The sequence below is a fragment of the Struthio camelus genome, chromosome Z (genome assembly GCF_040807025.1).
Source record: "Struthio camelus isolate bStrCam1 chromosome Z, bStrCam1.hap1, whole genome shotgun sequence".
Lineage (NCBI taxonomy): Eukaryota > Metazoa > Chordata > Aves > Struthioniformes > Struthionidae > Struthio > Struthio camelus.
The window spans coordinates 62,176,133-62,196,800 of NC_090982.1; the positions used below are offsets into that span (position 1 = coordinate 62,176,133).

At 37.2% G+C, this 20,668-nt stretch overlaps 1 protein-coding gene across 2 annotated transcripts in view; it reads left to right on the forward strand.

Annotated features, from left to right (window-relative positions):
* Nucleotides 1-20,668, forward strand: part of LOC104152945 (synaptic vesicle glycoprotein 2C) — a 182,045-nt gene that overhangs the window by 107,461 nt on the left and 53,916 nt on the right. For both annotated transcript variants that reach the window (XM_068927675.1, XM_068927674.1), the window contains exon 3: nt 13,995-14,175. In XM_068927675.1, the coding sequence (XP_068783776.1) occupies nt 13,995-14,175 (181 nt within the window). The remainder of the gene's footprint in view (nt 1-13,994; nt 14,176-20,668) is intronic.

Consider the following 20,668-nt stretch of genomic DNA (forward strand, 5'->3'; position numbering starts at 1 on the left):
TACTGATGACTGCAAACTACTGGACAATGTTAACTTACATGTTCACTCTTCACTTTTAAGAGTTAACCGTTTAACCTGGGGTTAGGAGAATTCAATAACCAGTTTCAGTTATGCAGCTTTAACCTGAGTAAAAAATTCAATACAAGCCAACATGAAGTCACTGCATTGCAGTACACAGCTGAGAGGCTTGGTGTTTGTACGTGTTTCCAGCATGGCCAAATGCTCTTATAACCAACTCATCTTCTGAGAGCTCTGTAAGTACCGTAATACTTATTTATTACTTTTTTTAGTTAGATGGACGTAACTATACTCGTATGTCTTGGAACAGTGTCAAAGATATAAGTGCATATATGACTAGTAAAGTCCTAGGCCACTTTTTGAGACAGACATTTGTTGCCAGAATATGACACTTTCTTGAAGGCTTGAGCTGCGCTTGCTTCTTTTGAATCCGATGAGTACAGTGGATATTGGGAAACACTCTTTTATTTAAATGACTGAAATTGCAGCCCACGATTGGGAAAACATATGTACTTATGAAGACTATGAGTAAGCATTAAGGTCCTTGTTAGCTGCTCAGTTACAAACGTGCTTTAATACCATGTCCAAGTATGCCTATATTTTTTGTCTGCCTACAGACATAAGCCTCAAATAATTGTGTGCTTGCAGTTATCTTCAAATCTCTGGCCCATAGGGTATTTCTCTTCCCCTTGATTGTCTAAAATAGTTTAAAATCTCTGGGCTGCTCTTTTATGCACTGCAGGTTATATTCTGGCTCTGCCTATCCTATCGCAGATCAGTGATTTTAGTGTTCATGTCACATACATTTATAATCTTACAAAAATGGCCAAAAGAAGGAAGTACCTCGCAAAGGAAAAGCCTGAGGGCCATGGTGATTTCACACCTTTAATTTGGCTCTCACCTCTGCTTTTCCCCGTCCTCACTCCTTGGCATCTACGGCTGATGATACATTGCTGTTTAAATTAGTGAGTCAAATGCAGTTTTTTAACCAAACTGAACTTTTAAAATGTGATGCTGCACTCTCCTCAAGGTCTGTATTTGGTTAATTCTGCAACACAGTTAAGTTATGATCTACGAGCTTCCATTTATTGAAATGTACCTCTTCATTATTTGAATATTCGTTGCTCTGAATTTTGCATCTTGTATCAAAGCGATGTGAGCTCCTTGGCACAAAGTAAAATTATTTTCACAGTGAACGTATTAATGAATGTCATTAAATCTTGGAATGAACATAATTCAATCACTTTTTGTCACAGCTAAGTACATTTCTTCCTGTGCATTTCATCCATGGATTTAATCAATCCAAGATTTTAAGACTCTTTCAAAGTTTGACTAGTCATTTTGTCTTATACTATTAATATTTCCAAGAAATGGCAGCCAATAATATATTGTGATATACAGGATTTGAAATAACTAGTTATTCCAGAGCTTTGGCTTGGTTAAATGTATGTCAGTGCTGAAAAGTAAGGCTTGCCATTAATTTTGTAATCTATTCTGACAGTATTTCAGTGAGGGCATAACTCTTTCCCTATGATGGATACATCTGTTCTCGCTATACAGGCCTGTTTCCCTTGTTTGAACCACTTTTACATTGTCACAGATGTATGGCATGTCATACTTTCCTAGCAGATGCAGAATCAAACCACTATACTATACAAGTATAAATGCTTAGATAAAGGAATGATGATGAATTACTGATAAAATAAATAAATGAATAATATGACAGCATAATAACAGCAAACTAACAGGCCACAGGTGTCCAGGGAGCATTACTCTCTATCTGTGGTGTGACTGGAACTGTGAGCAGTTTAGGGAAGTTCTGTCCATAATCTTTTCACTGAAGAATCTCAGATTTTGCACCCAGTCCAAGTAACTTTGCCTCCTCCTCAGACTTCTAGATGGGAAAGAAAATAAGATAGTCGCCTCTTCCCTACCACTAAATGTAAAATGTTTATCAGAGTATTCCCCGGCTCTCGTAAACCAATGACCCTTTCAAACCAACATCTGCCAACCCTTGTTCCAGCTAGCAGGAAACAAAACCAAGAGTTTTTGATGACACGTTCCTATGTTGAGTTCTTCTAGTTTGAGCACGATGTGCTTTACAATGCATAAATGCATTTATGCTTACAGTGAGCAAGCTTTTCTTAGGATAAATGTGTCATGGGCATAGCAGTTTATCAGGCAGACAGACATTTGCATCTACTTTTTTTCTGGATAACAGAGAGTTAGGAGAGTAACGTGAACTAGAGAAATTAAGGAAATGGTGGGGAGTGACACTGGCTTTACATCTATAATGATGAAAAAGAAAAAGGTCTGTGTTCCCAAAGATAGGCATCGGTGGCCAGTTTGCAAATTTCTTTCTGTTCTGTCAGCCGAACAGAAATTATTTTCTGTATTGGTTAACAGTGGAGGGCTTCATATGAACTTCAGAAAGTATGGATGCTTATAACTCATGTGATAGGTGGTTGGTTCTCTATTGTACCGTGTATTGCTTTTGTCTGGCATTTGTCAGATCTGCTCGTTTTCACAGTTCACAAATATTTTCCTTAATCTGCTAGGATTTAGAGCGATTTTCAAGGCTGGTTCTGAAAATGCCACTAGCAAGTTTTGCTGAATAGCGATCGTGAACAGATACAGTCATCTAAATAAATTTCCATTTAGACATTATAACTCTGCTTCCTGGCACTATTGTAAATACATCATTAAAAAGCCTGCTTAGAATCACCAGCACCTGCAGGTGCATTGGCACCACACAGAGCATTATTTTGGTCCGTTATTCTTCATTATGACATTGGATTAGTTACTGTATTTCATTGACTGCAAATGCAAAAGTAGAAAGACAAAATGGGACCGTTAGTAAAGGGAGGTCTCTTTTTCACTCATATGCAGTGGCGTGCTGGGTGAGGAAGGCCGTATCTCCTGTAAGATGCTGGCGGAGATGTGTGGGGGGTTTTTTCCTTTTTTTTTTTTTTTGCCTCCCCAAGACCGTTACTCACTCTGGTAAGCTCCTCCTGGTGAGGTTAAGCCTAACCTAATGTCTTTTTTTTGAAGCCAGTGGGAGTCAGAGATTTCAAATATAAGGGATTTTTTCATTTTTAACATTTTTTATCTTCCCTCCCACCTTCATTACATTGGAACAAAGAGAGTAACAGTCACCGTTTAGAAGAAGGAAAATAAGAAGTTGTTTCCTCCCGTTTACAAGGGAAGTAGTTTGCACAGTACTGGAATACAGTTTCAGTAAGGAGAGTTAATGGCTGATTAACCACTGAAGTAATAATCACCAGTTAGCTTTATTATTGTACAGATACCTTCACTAGGAGCACAGTTTTATTAATTAATTCTTAGTATCCTGTGCTTTGATTAGTTGTGTTGGATGCACCTGCTCTTAATGTAGATGTATATGCTTTGGGCTTTCTGTTTTTACTTCAGTGTTGATTAAAAGTTACAGTGATTATTCATGGTCTTTGCTCTATTTCGAGTTAGAAGCAGGACTAAGCAAATAAAAGTTTAAGATTAAGACAAAAAAAATGTAGCCAACATGAAGAGTTTTTATATGAAATGAGATGATTAATTTAGAGGACTGTGTGGGCAATTAAAAGCTTTCATGAAATATTTTTTTTATTTTGAAATGTTATTACTCCATAGTAGAGTACGTGCTGTGCACTGTTCAATCATATGCACCATTTATAGTCATTCTGATTCTCAGGATTGCCGTGGAAGTGCATTTCAAATTGCAAAGTCGCAGCAATTTCCACCGTGACAGGGTCAGTTCAGAGCTGGGTGAAAGAGTGCACTGAATATAGCATCTAAATCTGAGAGGGAAAAAAATCCAGAGGAGCCTCCACAGTTGCAGTGGAAGGAAAAAACAGGAGTTAGGGGTATTAGGACAGCTTAAGTAGGTGTGTTTTATCTGAGGCTTGTCTGTTAGGATTTTCTCTCTAATGCCAGGGGGAACTATTGGATCAAAGGAAGAGATAGGGTGAAAATAATATGTTCAGTGATATTACCTAGGGAATCTGTCAACGGCTTCACGTCATTACCTGGGATTATCTGGGCTTTTGATAAACGCTGTGCTCTATCTATTGCATATAGGTAACAATCGTCTTTTAAAAACATTGTGTATATGGGAAGAGAAATATCACGTGTTGGCTGATTCTTACAGCCCTGGGTTTATGCTACATTTGAATGCCGACTGATTATCTGTGAGAAAGTACAGCATTGGTCATTTTATTTGTAATGGATTATTGATTTGGCTAGTCAAGCAATAGCAGTATAAAATAGTATAAAAAAGTGCTGCCATTTGCCGCAGTAAACACTAGTAGTATTCCGTTTGTAAATAACTCTAACAAAATGAAATATGATTTTTTTTTATTCTGAGAAATCTGTTACAGAATAAATTAAAGTGATGCTAATGCTTGGTAGTGGATTTGACTTTTTTAAAGACTTAGTTATTGACATGATAATGTTCTTAAGGCATAAGTGGTGATGATAATGTATGCAAAGGTATTGGTTTACCATATTCTTCTCTATTTTACTGCCTTATCAGAGAATACAGCTGTGAAGAAAAGCCCCCTTCCTAGTGAGCAATCTGTTACTTGTCACAATCTCTGCAGTTACTCGGCTTCTTCTATGCATTTATTAGTTCATCTGATTTGGATCAGAGGAAAAGCAGGAGCAGATATTGCTTTTGTTATTAAAATGTTTTAATTAAAATAATTAATATCTGAGTACAGAGGAAACTCATCTGTTAAGACAGTAATGTTTCATTAGTGAAAAATACGCATCAACACACCTAGTTGTATAAATTCTGGATATATTATAAGGCGAATGTCCTTACAGTTATGGGGAGAGTTAATGGTGTACAGAATTCAAAAGGAACAAAAATATATTGGTTTTGAAATAACAAATAATGTAAAGATCCAGAGCGAAATCATCTTGTTCTTCAGATACTACATAAAACACAGTCAGTCTCATAGGCCCAATCAGAGCAAACGTGGAGGCAAACCACCAATTTTTTTCCTCTTGGAATTAAAATGAAGGAGAACTGTACACCACAAACACCTCAGGCTCACATCTGAGATACAGGAAACAAATCAAAAGTAGACATTTTAGGCACATCAACTTCTCAAGAGACATTCCGAGGAGATCAGGAAACTAGTTAACATCTGAAAGAAATTTGTGAGAATGAATGTTTTGGGAGTCTTTGACTTCCATGGGGATGGTGTTTCTGATCTAGCACTAGAAAAGCTTTGCTCAAACCTCTCCATCTTTAGGTTTTCATTTCTGCAGTTCCTCCCAGGGTGGACACACGCTGGAGTAGCTTCATGATTTGGAAATGTATGTCAGTTATTTTCCTGGGCAGACTGCCTTTTTTCCACCCCTCTGTGAGAGGACAGACCTCGGCTCCCTTCTCCCGTCTTCTCAAGAAGAACCCACCTTCCTGATTCACCTTTCAGCTTTTGAAGAGCACAGCTGGGTGAGGACTTTGGGTAGCCATAGAGGGAAACCATTTTTACTTCAGTCTCTACACTAAAGCAAGACAAATGTACTGTGGGTGTTTTTTGATCTAAAGTTCTGTATTGTCAAATTTCTTCTTGCGTTGTACACTTACTGCCTTCTGATGATGCCATGTGACTTATTCACTTAGGTTCAGCTGTCTCCTGGCTATTTTGAAGGTTTCTTACTGTGCTTTTACATCTATTTCTCCTTTTTGATTCAGTTCCTTGGAAAACCTGGGCTTGATCCTTTTGAAAGGGGAAAATACAGAAATACATATATATTTAATTTCCATTTAGTATTTTCTACTTATCCCCTGCTCCATCTTGGTTTAATATTTGTGAGGCTTCTCTTGTTCTCTCTTTAAAGGTATATTACTTGGCTACCTCACGACAGTTTTCCTTTAATTAAATCAGTCATTAAATTATGCCTGATCTACCCTTGTACACCTTTGAATTGACCCTGTTGCTGATCATGTTTTTTTTTTTCCACTGTTGATCTTAAAGACCATAAATAGCTTTGCAAGCAAAACTGTTGAGTTATTCTTTCATTTTCCCATCTACGCTGATCAACTGAATGTTACTTTTCTTTTGCCCAGCTTTGCTTTCACTCCCATTTTCCTGACTTTCACGCCTGAGTTCCTCTATCAAATATTGCAGTTCATCAGATTGTCTCTAAACAGGATCATTTTGTCCATGAACCAGATACGGTTCACTTGATTTCTGTTTATGTGAGGTTTCTGGATTGGTATCAGACTGAGTATCTTCAGATGTTTTGAAGGCATGTTTGAAAGTGGTGTAAGGAGGTAGTCTGTGCTTGTTTTCCTCCTGCTGATGAGGTAGAAGGCCTATATTTGTCTCTTATTGTTCTTATTCTTTTTTTGGGAAGAGCTCAACAAAGTGATTTTGAAAATTATTTTCTGAAAGTCATCTTTAACTTAGTGGCTAAATTCTTGAGTTGCACTAAATTGGTTACAGAATTTGAATTGAGGGGTTCTCTGCAAGGGTCAGAAAATACAATTTCCTCCAAAGTTGAACACCTTGTTGAGTTTTATCTTACTTCACTATATTTAATTCATTGAAATCCAACAAGTTATTGCAGGGGTGAATTGGCCCTTTACATCTTTATACTTTAGCAATAGGTCAGATCCGTGACCCTTAACCTTAGCAGCCTTTTTGGTGGTAGCAATAATTATTTTTCCATTTGTGCGCTGTTCATATTCTGTGCTGCCTGCTTGACTTTTTGTTTAATAATTTCCTGTAAAAGTAGAAGTACACAGTAGGTCCTATAAACAGCATTCTCTTTTCAACAGAGATAAGATTGGAACTTCACAGTTCGGTTGCAGTGAAACTATTCATGTTGATTAATTATATGAATTATATACTATTTATTTGTGGTAACCTTCATGTCAGAGCACTTCCATGAGTTGTTTTTCCTATGTAAAAAGTAGGGAAACAGACTTAAACATTAACAAACATTTTAAAAATTGATTTAGTTTGAAACTTTTTTTTTTCACTGATCTGACTGGGTTTTAGTATATTCCTTCCCCTCAATGAGCGTGACTTTATGTCTTTCTTTGGTTATTATAGAGATATAGTTACTCTTTTATATTGACTGTGAAGGATATCCAGAATATCTGGTGCACTTAGCAACTAATAAATATATAAAAAAATGCTGAATGCTGTATCAAGCAAAGACCTGCTACTTAGAAATTATTCCTATTAGAGAACCAAGCATGTAGGTCACTCAGTTGCGAGTAACACTTGAAGGTCCAAGAATCACTGCAGTGTATTGGACACTGTATAAACTTTTATATTGAGACTGAAGCCTGAAAATTGCTTTATATTTTTCATGTATTTAAACAGATAACCCATTACCATGCTCATTGCTAAAAATAATTCTAGTAATTTAATAGGAAAAAAAGTTTAAATGTTTGTAAATACAGATTAAGTAGGATAGCAAAAAGCTTGTAAATGAGTATACAATTAAGCATCTGCATACTAGACAGTATGAAATTGCAGTCTGAAATTTGTCTGCATCTGTCCTGAAAGGGAATGCGGAAGGAGTGGATTAGTGTGAAGAGCAGTAATAGAGCAAGAGACTGGTATGCTGTGGCCCATTGGGATTTGCATATATTGCATATTATTAGGCAAGAGCAATCGTTTAGCATCTAAGTTAAGACACAAAATGATTACTGTGAGAAGCTGCTAGCATTTTATTTCTTTAGCCGTTTAATTCTACATCTTAAAAACTTACCATTCCACAAATCTGCATCTTATTATTCTAATACTTCAAGCACTGTTTAGAGGAAAGAAGAAATGACCCTCATGCAGGAGTGTTAATTTGTGGCAGTTCTTTATTTATGAATTTTGAAGTCTCAGTACCTCTGAGGAGGTGAATAGAATAAGATGATGAATAAGAACTGAAAATCTAATATTTTAACTACACAAATGGCTTTAAACATCTAAAAATAATGGCTTTAGAAAATTGAATTCTTTTGCCAATTCTAGAGTAATTACAATTTTCTTATATTTGTCCTCTTAGTGCAAAAGTGCTTGTTTTAATTAGCTCATATTATGAACAATTTAATTAGAAGCTATGTACGTTTAAATAAAACTATTGTATGGGTCACAATTCTTTCCACAGTATTTTCTGATTAAAGAAACTCATGGCAGCTAATAATTAGGTATAGTTGTGAAAGATCATCATCTATAAACTCTGCATATGCTGTTTATCAGGGTTAAAACAAAGATAAGTCTGGATATTCTTATTCAGTATGCTACTTACGGGCGTTTAAGTAAGTTCTTCATTATGAATTATTTTATTTCCAAAACAATAACATATAGAAAGATCTACATACAAATAAATAACCCCCTGATTAAAGTACAGTATAACTCTTGTGAAGAGCATTTGTCTCGCTGGAGCTGTCATGGGTCTGTTTTCCAAAAGGTAATCCTATAATCTTGTTCTTACATAGTGACTTTTTTTTTTTTACTGAGAGTACTTTTTCTACTTCTGTGAAATGCTTTCCTACCACAGACTAATGCCCAAAACAACACAAAGGGAAAAAACAATATTACGCTAGTTTGACACCTACTTTACAAGAGGTGTACTAAAGCAGAAGATGAACATCAGTGTCCCATAGCCCGAGTCCTTGTGTTGCAAGGAAGTCCTGCTTTGCTTTCTTTTCCCCAAATGAAGTGTATGCTTACAGCCTGATTTTTCAGAAGGTTTCGGCTTTCGTTTAGGTACCAGGATATGAATTGCAACAGATAGTTGCAAGCAATAAAGCTGTGGGGACACAAGGAGTAACTTGCTGTTTAACAGCTGAACCTCAGTGACTGGCCATGAATGTATTTTTATCCCGTTGCTTAAATTGTCCATAAACCAGAGTTTGGACACTGAGGGATCTGTTGGTTGGCGCTTTGTAAGGTCCAGCTGTTGATACCAACCTGAAAGATGCTGTGTGCAGATCTTAAAAGAAATACAATAAGTTGGCCATATCGTATCCAGAGTGTGTGCATGGTGAAAGCCAATTCCAAACTGAGATCCTGTCAGCTGTCAATGACAAAATGAATGATCATACTGAGTAATTTCTTTTAACAGATGCTAAACTTCTTGTCCTTTCATAGCAGACATTCTCTCAGAATATGAATGGAAATAATGGAATAAGAAGAGCTTGTCCATGGGCAATTAATTGCTGGTTATTTTGAGAGAGACGGTCCCCAATCTGAAGAGGAAACAATTGTGTATTTTGTACATTTGCCCAACAGAAAAGTTCCTTGAAGTACGTAGAATTTCTGCTGTGGAAAGAAGACAGAGAGTGTTACAACTTGGTAAAAGAGCAATAGCAGAGAATATTCATTTTAGCGTGGGATAAGGTTTTTTTTCAGCTGCCGCTTGGTTCTTCTCAGCAACTTTCCACTAAACGACAGAGTTTGCTGAGATTATATGTTACTTCGTAGGGGAACAAAGAATTCTGTTAAGGATTCCGTTAGTAGTCTTTGTATTTTAAAATAAACTTTAATTTTCTAAAATATGTTTCTTGGATGATGCTGTATGTGAAATCCGTGTGTGTCCTGTGCTCTATGAGCACAGGACCTGTGCACTCCTTTAGAGGCACAAGTGTGCTATACCAGAAAGAAAAAGACAAGCAGCCAGTTTTATAATCAGTAGTAGTTGCACAAAAAGGGAGCATCACTGTCGAGATGACAGGCTGGATTAAAATCTAGATGCGTATATGTATACCTGTACATTCACTATTTTTTATAACTGATGTTTAAAGGTAATGAGGAAAGAGAGCAGGGTCCGACCAATAACTGGGTATTCAATTTTTACATATTTGAAATTCCTATTTCTGCAGTGTGCAAAATGTAATAAGTGATTTATGAAACAGCATTTTCCCCTGAGTTTTATATTCTGACTAATGGCATGACATGATAAACAAGAGCTATAAAGGTTGGAAGGAAAGGGATGAGGAAGAGTAAAATGATAAACTGATGCCATTGGTTACTTGCATTTGTTATGTGGTCATTCAGCTATTTAATTGTTCAGAGCTGGAATTCTCCTTCTCCATTTGTTACTTCTAGTGCTTTTTGTGAATAGTGGGAGAAAAAAGGCCTAAAGGAATGATCTGAACGTGGAAAGTAAGGGGACTGGCTTCATGGTGTGGGGCCAGAGATATATTTGGTATCAAGAGAAACAAAATTTTAAAAAAGGAAGAAAGACAGGAAAATACAGTGAAGCAGGTATTGTGGGTAGCTAGCTGCAGTAGGCTGAGGATGGAAGGGATACAAATCTTTGGCAGGGGAGCTAACTGAGGACTCACAAGGCAATTAGGAAGAAATCAAAAATAATATGATGAGAACGTATGAGATAATGGTGGGGTTGAGAGAGGAGCTTATTTATAGAAGTTTATTGAAAGGAGGAGAATATTATTTTTAGCAGCTTTATTTTGAATGCCCTTCAGGAGACTTTTATGCATAGGAGAGAAGCCAAAACACAGTCTGATGACCAAAGGATTTAATATAAGAGAAAGGTTAATGTTTTCAAACCACCAAAACTTGGAAACTGTTTTCTTTCATGAGAAGAAAGGAATCAAAGTTGAGATCTTAAAATGGGGAACTTTAGGCTAGTTTCAGAGAAGCTATGATGATATGATCATAAATAATAAAATCTAAAGAAAATCTAGAAGAGAAAAAATGAACTGTGTTCAGAGAATTTTGATTTTTTTTTAACTTGTAAAAAATTTTCTATATTTCTCAAGGAGAGCAATTATTTGGTTAAACAAAGATTATTTGCATAAGAATATTTCAAAGATAGCTGTATAAAGAAACCCCAAAATATTTGACAGGCCTTCTGTGAGTATTTCTAATATTAGAGTGTTGATTGGGATAACCTAATGAAATGTAGCTGTAAATGGACAGTGTAAAATACCGTAGTAAAGAATTTCAGCTTCAAGAGTGAAGGTTAACCACTTTAGTTGCTGCCAATGCAGCTTTCGAACCATTTTTGCTAAGTTCGTTCAGCTCACGTTGCCAAACAAGCACTAGCTCTGCTGCATGGAGTTTCCAGACTCGGAGTACTGGCCTACCTGGAGTGTGGGATAATAATTAAGATTACAGTAATAGCTAGAAAATGAGTGGCAGCAAAAGCTATCTTAGGAAGCAATTTCACTGTTGTTTTTCTTTATAAGCTTATTGGTTTTGCCTAGGTAAAGATACAGTTAATGCTCTTACGATGAGCAGCGATGGATCTGACATCCTTTCTTTATGGACTCATGGAGAACACAATCAGTCTAGAAATATCTTGTTCTTATTTTATTATTGGCTAAAAAGGGAAGCAGCTGCAGAAAAGATTCATTTGCTGGTATTGGCCACAACTGATGGTGAAGGGGGTAGCAGTTTTCCTTTGCTTTGCATTGCCTAGGTTGAGGCATGACAGATTTTTTTTCTGATCCAGGTAACTGAGGTATATCAAATTCGTTATTCGAATCAGAAATTACAAGAGGCTGATTTCTTTCCATAAGGAAGATGAAGTAGGAACAAACCTACAAGAATAATCTGATGTAGTTACTGCTTCTGTATACAGGGTTTGTGTGTGTGTGTGTGTGTGTGTGTGCCTGTGTGTGTGTGTGTGTATGTATGTATGTGTGTATGTATATATGTATAGGTTTACATTGTACCTGGAAGAAGCACAGCTCTCTGATTTCAAAAGTTACCTGAGTCATGCAGAGAATGAAAAAATGCAAATGATAGAAATTTGGTCTGTATTTTTCAGTCTGTTCTTTTCATGATACATTGTGCGTGCTCCATGTGATTGATGCAAAGCCTCCGTGCGCATTCGTATTTCTGAAATTCCATCTCTAGCTACTTCTCAGAAGAGGAAAATATTCCATATATTTTCTTGGATAGACAGGATGCATGAGCCTTTTATAGCTTACACTTTGCAGAGTTTTCTCTGTGATTTTACACATCTTTTATACTGACTCATAGTTCAAAATGTAAAATCAGTGCTCAGAGACAACTTCAGATGGTGGTTACTCTGTAGGGACCTTGAATTTAGAAACAACTAACGGATACTAATAAGCTTCATATTATTGTTTTCTATTCTATATTTATAATATAGATAGCATTATTTTTATTTAAAAATATGAAATGTAAGAAAGCCTCCAGGGACTTTGAGAAAAAACTTCTTCACTGTGAGGGTGACAGAGCATTGGAACAGGTTGCCCGGAGAGGTAGTGGAGTCTCCCTTCGCTGGAGATATTCAAAACCCGTCTGGATGTGACCCTGAGCAATATGCTTGAGCAGGGAGGTTGGACTAGGTGATCTCCAGAGGTCCCTTCCAACCTAAACGATTCTGTGATTCTGTGACTGTGGCCGACATTTTCTTATCACTGTAGTATTCAACGTGAAAGTCCGCACGGGTGCTTAGTTGTCATAAATGTAATAGGAATAGCTTACTTACCTAAGCAAAATATAACTGTGTAGCTTACTAATATAAATTTAAAGTCATGTGTGTTATATCAGATGTTTTAGAATAATGCCTGATAAGGAAGCAGCGTGGGGGAAACTAATTGTACAAAACCTGAGGGGGAAGAGGGATATTTTGCAGGGCATGAGAGCCTTCAGCAGCGGTTTGCCCTGGCAGTTCGGGTGTTAACACAAGGAATTCCAAGCATAGAAATACCGATGAGTGACCTTTAGGTTAATACTCAGTTAACAAAGCCCACACATTCATGCGTTTTTTCACTTTCCTTTCCCTTCTGCAGGACAGAGCTGATTCTGTTGAAGTCCAGAACTTGAAAGGCGGAGAGGCGAAGCCCAGCTGAGCTGCCCGGCAGCCTGGCAGTTCCTGGGGCCTTTTCCCTCCTCAGAGAGTCACAGGACAAGGCTTGCTATTATTTTAGCTGCTTCCAGCTACTCTGCATTTAAATCTTGCTCTGTAGCGAACTTACAAGATAGCAGCAAGCATTACATAGATGAAGCGCAATCTGGGAAGCTCAATAAGAAGTAGAAAGTTAGAAGAAGGAATAATACATGTATCAAAACAAAATACAAATCTGGATGGATCTATCTAAACTTAGGAACAACTCGTGCTTCTAACAGTCTGCTTAATGAGTTGTGCATCTTTATGTAGTGTCCCACAGAAGGGTTCGTCCTTGGAAAGGAAATAATGTACAGTATGCTAAGATGTGAATGGTCAGAGTGCTAAATCTTTCAAGTTACTTCTGAAGTTACTTTGAAAACATCATCGACTTAAAAAAAGAATCACCCTAAAATGATTTTTTCACTGTCTCATTTTAATGCATTTAGCTAAATCGTAATGTATCTGTTCACAGTTCTTTGGAAATAAAACTGTTCTAGCATTTTTCTTTATACACGATAATACCTTTTAAAGTAAAGCAGCACATTGCAGCGGGAGGGAGGAAGAACAGTCAAGCTGGACATCTTTGATGCTGTAGCTCTCAAACAGAAAGTGTTGTTTCCTAATCACTTTCCTTCAGACTTAGGACATTTTATTCCCACTGATTAAGCCTCTGCAGAGTTGCTTGTATTCTAGAAATGTTCATGCAGTTTGTTTCTGTAGGGCAGGTTTTAATTTTGCCATATTTAACAAGAATGCAGTTTATCTCTGAGGAAAGGGTGGCATTCTTTCTCCTATTCAGTCTTACTTGCCTGTATTTTATTTGTTTTAGCTAGAGGCACCTCATTCAATAGTTTTATTAAGCTTCAGTATGCCTACTAACAGATGATGCAGACACAATAGGAAACCTATTCTGCCCAGGTACGTGTGCAAAGATGTGCACACACTTTCTACTTGTTGAGAAAGGAAAAATTAATCTCTATGCTATTTATTTTATAAACACAGAAGATTGCTGAAAGCAAATCATTCAAGTACATGTGACTTTTTTGGTGTGGTCAATTGTGTTCAGTAATGTAGCTCACAAAACGACATTTTTTTTTTGTGTATTGCAGGTAGCATAGTGTACCTTGGGATGATGGTGGGGGCATTCTTCTGGGGAGGCTTGGCAGACAAGGTGGGAAGGAGACAGTCACTCCTGATATGCATGTCTGTCAATGGATTCTTTGCCTTCCTTTCATCATTTGTCCAGGGCTATGGCTTCTTCCTCTTCTGTCGCTTGTTTTCTGGATTTGGGTAAGCTCTTCTGCTTTTGTTTGTTTCTACAATTCTGTGTGTTAATAAAACTTTTCTGTTTGCAAAAGGCTATTTAATGTAGAAGTGTAATCTTGTGCCAGGGGTTAGCAAATTATGCGATGCAGCTACTACAGTCCGAAAAAACAATCTGAAGGGGAGAAATGATGATTTTAAGGGTAAGATACAGACTGAGAACTGAACAATTGACTTCTGTTCTTAATTTGCAACAGACTTCCTTTGTGAACTTGAACAACTTGCTTAACTCTTTTATACCTCAACTTCTTTATGTATTGCTTGTTCAGTATGTAAAATGATACCCTTTCCACAAGTATATTGTATGATTTTACTAATATTTGTGAAGTTTCTAATGTCTTTGTGTGCAAAATGCTGTTTATAATACCACTGCAGTCAAGATTGTCTTGGTGGGCCTTATTTGCATCATGCCAAACGTTATTGCTTTTTCCAAAATAATGATGTTCGTGGCTCTATATTTGCTTTCGTTTTCTTTTAATTTAAATAACTTCTTAGTTGGTAGAAAGGTTTAAGAGATTGGTAAGGATCCATTAAGTTTAAACCTTACACAAGCTGAGATTGATATACACAAGAAAATTAGTAGGAGAATGCTTCTGCCTTCATTGTACCTTTACTGCACCCTTGCATAATCAGGGGTTTTGTTCTTTGTGTTAGTTTAGCAGTTCTGGTAATTGTTTGATTCAGATCAAAACTTCCAATTAGACTTCCATGTCAGACCACTCTCAATGTTCAGGATGCTGAATGAGCCAGCACAGGACGTTGGTTATCATAAAGCCATGCATGTGAAGTGCATTGCTAGTAGGGTTTGACGGCCATATCTTCTTGCAGTACAAGAGGAAATTTGCCTAAAGGGTTTGAATCAAGTCTTTCACCTTTATTGCATTCTTTACTACATCCCAGATCTTGCTTGAATAAAAAGGGAATTGTGTCAGTTGAATGGGAATAGAAATTCAGCTTCATTTCTCTTTCTAATCTCTCCTCATTTTAGAGGTCCTGTCTTGGGACAGAGATGACTGTTCCCCTTCCTTATCCAAATAAATGGAATAAATATCCCTATTATCAAGGGAGGTGGCTTTGTTTCAGTAATTTTGTGTGACAGAGAGCCCAGATATGAAATATGAATAATTTTAAGCAGAGAGCTTAGTGATACGTTTTAAAGGCAAAATGGTATTGATACTCAGATTGGAGAAAAGCTTTCTGAATGGTCAGAGAATTACCTGGACAATTTCATATGAGTATATATTATTATATATGAGTATTAATATTATTAAGAAGTGTACGTGAGATATGAAAATTGAATAGGTGTTTAGTGTTCAAACTTGTCTGCCATCCTCTAGAAAATATAGAGACAGATGTAGTAGCATGAACAGTAAAATGGTATCTAATACGAGGTTTTACTTTAAATACTATAAAATAGATTTTCCTCAGATTTTCTTGCAGTCAAAATGTATTTGTAAAGGTAAATTGCTTAGGAGAAAAAGAAATCCCTTCTGATCATTTTTTGTGTCCAGAAAAAATGAAACTGGTAAAAATTCTGCTTTGCAAAAAGAATGATTTGGAAGACAAAACAATAGAAATAATAATAAGGTGTTGCTTGGTGAAGGGCATCTGCTGAGGGATATGAAAGTCTGAAAGATGAATTAAGGTAGTGAAAAGAATAAAGAAAAGTTGGATAGCCTGCAAAATCATTTCCTTTTATGGAAAATAATATCATAACTGTGATTCCTGCTTTGATTAATCCCAAATCACAACTCGAAAGGAAATTGAATCCTAAGGGCAGATAAAAGTCTAAGAGGGCTTTAGACCTGGCTTCCTACAAAGTAAAAACAGCAAGGCAAGAAACTGTGAGCTGTATTTATCACTAGCCATTGAGGGAATTTGCCAAGGTTTATCATCAAAAAGCAGGTTGTTAGAACTGTCTTTGAAATTGTTAAAGGAATGCTTCTCTAATACGGGAACATTACTCATAATTTCACTAACTGGAAAGGTGCTGGAGCTGTTGCCTATTCTGCACTGCCACTGTGAAGTATTAATCTGGCCTAGAGAATTTTATGTAAGCTCTATTACAAAAACTTGCATTTATTTCACTTTATCCATCTTACTATTTTTTGTACTTTCAGATAACTTTTGACGCAATTTTTCTAAGAACGGCAACTCAGTTTGCAATGGCATGCTTAACTACTTAAAGTGTCCCATCCCAGTACACTTTAAGTGTACTTTTAAAACACTTAAGAGTGTATTATCTCAGCAAATTTCGTTTTAGCTGCCTTGAAAGAAGCAGACATGATACTGTTTGGAAAAATGTATCATGCTTAGCCAACTCAATGTTACCTCTAAAAGTAATCAAGGTTTTCATGCAGTAAGAAGCTGGCCAAAATAAATATATATCCTGAGACCAATTACAGTTCAGAAATTCTTCAAACAACCCCATATTTTTACTGTTAAATGAAACTCTTTCATGAACAAAGTAGAAAAGGTTGAATAAATATATCCTAATTTACAGACCAAACATTATGGCTGGCCTACAGCGATTTCTCTCTTTAATTTGACAAAAGCGCCAGTATTGCTGAATTTCTTCTCCAGAACCATGGAAACATTAAGAAATGCAGCTTAGATGCGGTGAACTTAAAACTGCTAATGTAACCAAAAGCCATTAAGCGTCCCTTTCCCTGCCCATTGTGAATAAGAGTCTTGCTCAAGCTGTACTGTCGTACAGAGAGCACAGCTCTTCTCACGGAGACGGCGATCACGGGGACGCAGCAGCAGATAGTTGGCCTGCGCAAGCAGTTGCCTTCAGGAACATCAGATCAAGGCCAACAGACTGCTTTTGTAGTTGTGTGCCATCAGTGTTCTGTATCATGTTGTACCTATCTCCTACCTCTTCATTCGCACTTGCTCTACTTTTTTCTCATAAAATGCCTTGTGCTTTCTAACCCTCAAAGGGCTATAATCCTTACCACATCTAATTCCTCTGCAACCCCCAGCTGCCTCCCACCTGTGGCTATCAGCATTTTTACACTGCAAACGATTCATTAGCTCTGCAGGTGACTGGCTTCAAAGCTGATAACATATGCCAAAAGTATAGATACGCTTCTCAGTCAAGCCAAGGAAGCTGTTGGCGGTCTGGGCTTTTTAAACAAACAGCTTTGTTTCCAGCCCTTGCAGTTTCAGCAGTGGATACAGGATAAGCAGCGTAAGGCTGAGGTTGTTGGGAGATGATGGGTGGTCACTGGTAAGTCTGGAGGAAAAGAACATTATACACAAGGGAGAGAAAGACTAGAGGAAGAAAACACATGAAAAAAAGTAGAGAGATAGGCTATGTGGCAGTAAAGAAAGAATTGAAAAGAGGAATAAAAAAGAGCAAGAATGAGATCTGCAAAAGTAAGAGAGCATAAACAAGGATTTCATACTTACCAATACTGGCAGGTCAGAAACCAGTATATCTGACATATCCAGCTGAGTAAATACTGCAAACAGACTATGTGCAATTATTTGCTTTAATTTGATCTCAAATCAGAACAAAACTTATGTTTTTACTAGTATTGGAAACACTTTTCCAGTGAATTATTTCAGTTTCGTTTCAGTTTCATTGGTCTCGTTTGTGTCAGAACTGAACTATTACATAGGTCTATAAACATTCACATTAAGATTAATCACAGGGACTCTCTTGCTGCTAATAGCATATAGGCCAGGTGAGTACCTGAAAGACAACTTCTCTAGTATATGCAGTCCAAAGAGGTGCTTGGATTTAAATATGGGTAGAAGGAGCAGCAATGCATGGTGTATAGCACCTCGCAGTTTTGTAAGGCATCATCCAGCAGTTCTCAAGGTGAACTGTTAAATCTGCCTGCTCACTACTAGACGTTTTGCCAGTCTCATGAAAGTTATGAAAGGAAAATGGCAAAGATGTTTTTTAATGAGATTTGTGGCAGTAATGAGAGTAAAGAATTGTTAATAAGGGGAAAGAGTTTGTGCCATTGGAGAGGACAAAGGCAGGAGAGAGATGGTGGGCTGTTTGTGAATCTTAGGAGGATAACAGTGAGCCTGTTTTGAACTCACTTAATTTCAATTTTAATAATCGCTTAATTTCTTAGCAAAACACAAATAACAAGGTGATTACTGGCAAATGCTGTCATACACAGGCACAGTCTTTACTGTATTTTTAGTCTGGCTCTTCTTCACATTTAGAGGAGAAGATAAGATATTTCAGGAGGAGAATGCCATTCTGCCGTACAGATTTAATCTGCTGGGAGGGGTTTTTCCTATTTATCTCTGTATTCCTTATATGCTTTTGCATGTCAAGTCCCTTTGGCTAGTGAATCTGCAAACAAACAAAGGCTTCCAGCTGAAGGGAGCCCTTCCTGAGTGCTTTGCCTAAGTGGTGTTTTCATCCCAGCTGTCACAGGGTGCAGGTGCCAAAGTCTGTTGTGACAAATCACAGCTCTGAAGGTAGATTAGCAGACATTTATCATCTTCCCTTGCGACAAAGAAAACGCAAATGCACCTTAGCTTATTATTGCCTTCCCTCAATTCTACTCTCCTGATGTGTGCATTATTTAAATCTCCTTTTTGTCCTGCCCCCTCACCCCACCTCATGATTTCACAGAACAAACAATAACAGAAAGTGTTTAGAAAAACGTTATGAAAACATGACTTTCAGTTTGGCTGTTTTCTCTGAGGTCAGAACCTTCTTTTGCTGAAAGGTGGGATTAGATCAGTTCATTATTTCTGTATGTCATTTTCCCCCTGAATCATCACTGTTGGTCTCTTTGAATCTAAAATCAGAAAAATTTGCATCAAAAGGGTGCATAAGGAATCACCCTTTGTGAATAAATACCAGTAGCAGTATGACTCCTTTTCTGAAGTAACAGAGCCGAGCAAACGTGACCTACCACACACAACACACGCTATACGCAAAGCGAGCGGGAGCTGACCTGCGGAGCTGCTGGCTGTCGCTAGACAGTAAGTGCAACCGCAGGGAATAGGAACTGAACAGTGGAGGACTCTGTGTTTGCCTCTGTACGTGAGCCAAAGCAGCCAGAAGAAAGTAGCAGAGAGCTAAAAATAAAGCTAGAAATTCATTGAGAAAATATGAAAGTGGGATTTTTTTGGGCAGAATGTTAGTGGGGAAAAAAGCTGGAACTACAAAATAGAAACCTCCTGTGTACAGAGCTTTATGTGCGTTCTTTAGAACCAGGATGGCATCAAAATAACTTGTTCAGTCATAAAATTTATCTCCTAACAGAACTGAGGCATAAGGCTCCAAAACTGGCCAATTCTTGCCATCAAAAAGAACAAGAATATGCTGTTTGACTGGTATTTTTTCCGAATTGAATTACATGTTTCTGAGAAAATACCAAAAAAATTATGCATTCTACTTTTGTTCTGCTTCCTTCTGATGGTGTTTGTTACAGAAGATAAAGTACAACTGAGAAAGATCATGACTGACATTTTTCATATGTCTGTTATGTCATTCTCTCCACGTGTGGAGAAATATGTGCAGTATAAAAGGCTTCTGCTGTTTTATTAAGTATTGTTCTTACATATGTTCCTGTATATTTATGCAAAGAGATAAGGCTGAAGGAATGCACCCTGCAGTTGGAGGTGCAGAGACAGATAGTCCTTACAGAGTAGCAGATTTTATTTTATAGTCTTGAGCCGGACTCAAAAAAGTTGTCTCCTGCTGACACTAGATTGTTCCTAATTATAGAGACCTCTGTTAATCTAGAGGCAGTTGTCACTTTTTATCATCAAGCCAGAGGTTTAGACCAATTCTTCTTAACCTTTTTATAAACATTCAGAATCTCCATGTTTTCCAGTGGAGGTGTAAAATATTGTCTAGCTAACTTGCAGATAGTAACAACAGATTTACAGTTCTTAGTTACTTTTTGTGACCTGTTGGGACGTAGTCCATGGACCCTCTCCGTGGTCAGCGGATAACAAGATTATAACCACTGCTTAGGTTATGATGAAGCAAGTAATAACTCATATGTGAATAGCAGGTAAAATTTAAAAATTTCAGTTTATTTGAAACATTTATATTAAATAAAGGCTAAAATCCCTCACCTCTTTTAGTAGAAACGTTCTTCTCAAATCAGTGCAATTTTCAAAAGCTTTTCGTTTCAATATGCAGAACATGTGAAGAGAAAAATGTGGTTTTTTGCATCTGATTTTGTTCTCTAGAAAAAAGGATGAGTCACATAACTTATAACTACAATAAGGGCAAACAGCATACTGCATTGAACTAATTAATTGCCAGAAGTGGACTTAATACTGTATCCTATGGGACACCATGTTTGCATTTCCTGTAAAGCAAAAGATAATGTCCTCCTGAGTTCAAGTGAGTGGCAAAGTGGTCTTTGATTTCATTAGAAATTGCCTCCTGTGCACTCCACCATCTGTTCCACACAGCATTGGTGGGACACCAAAGAAACCGTCTGCTTTAAAACTCTAATATAAA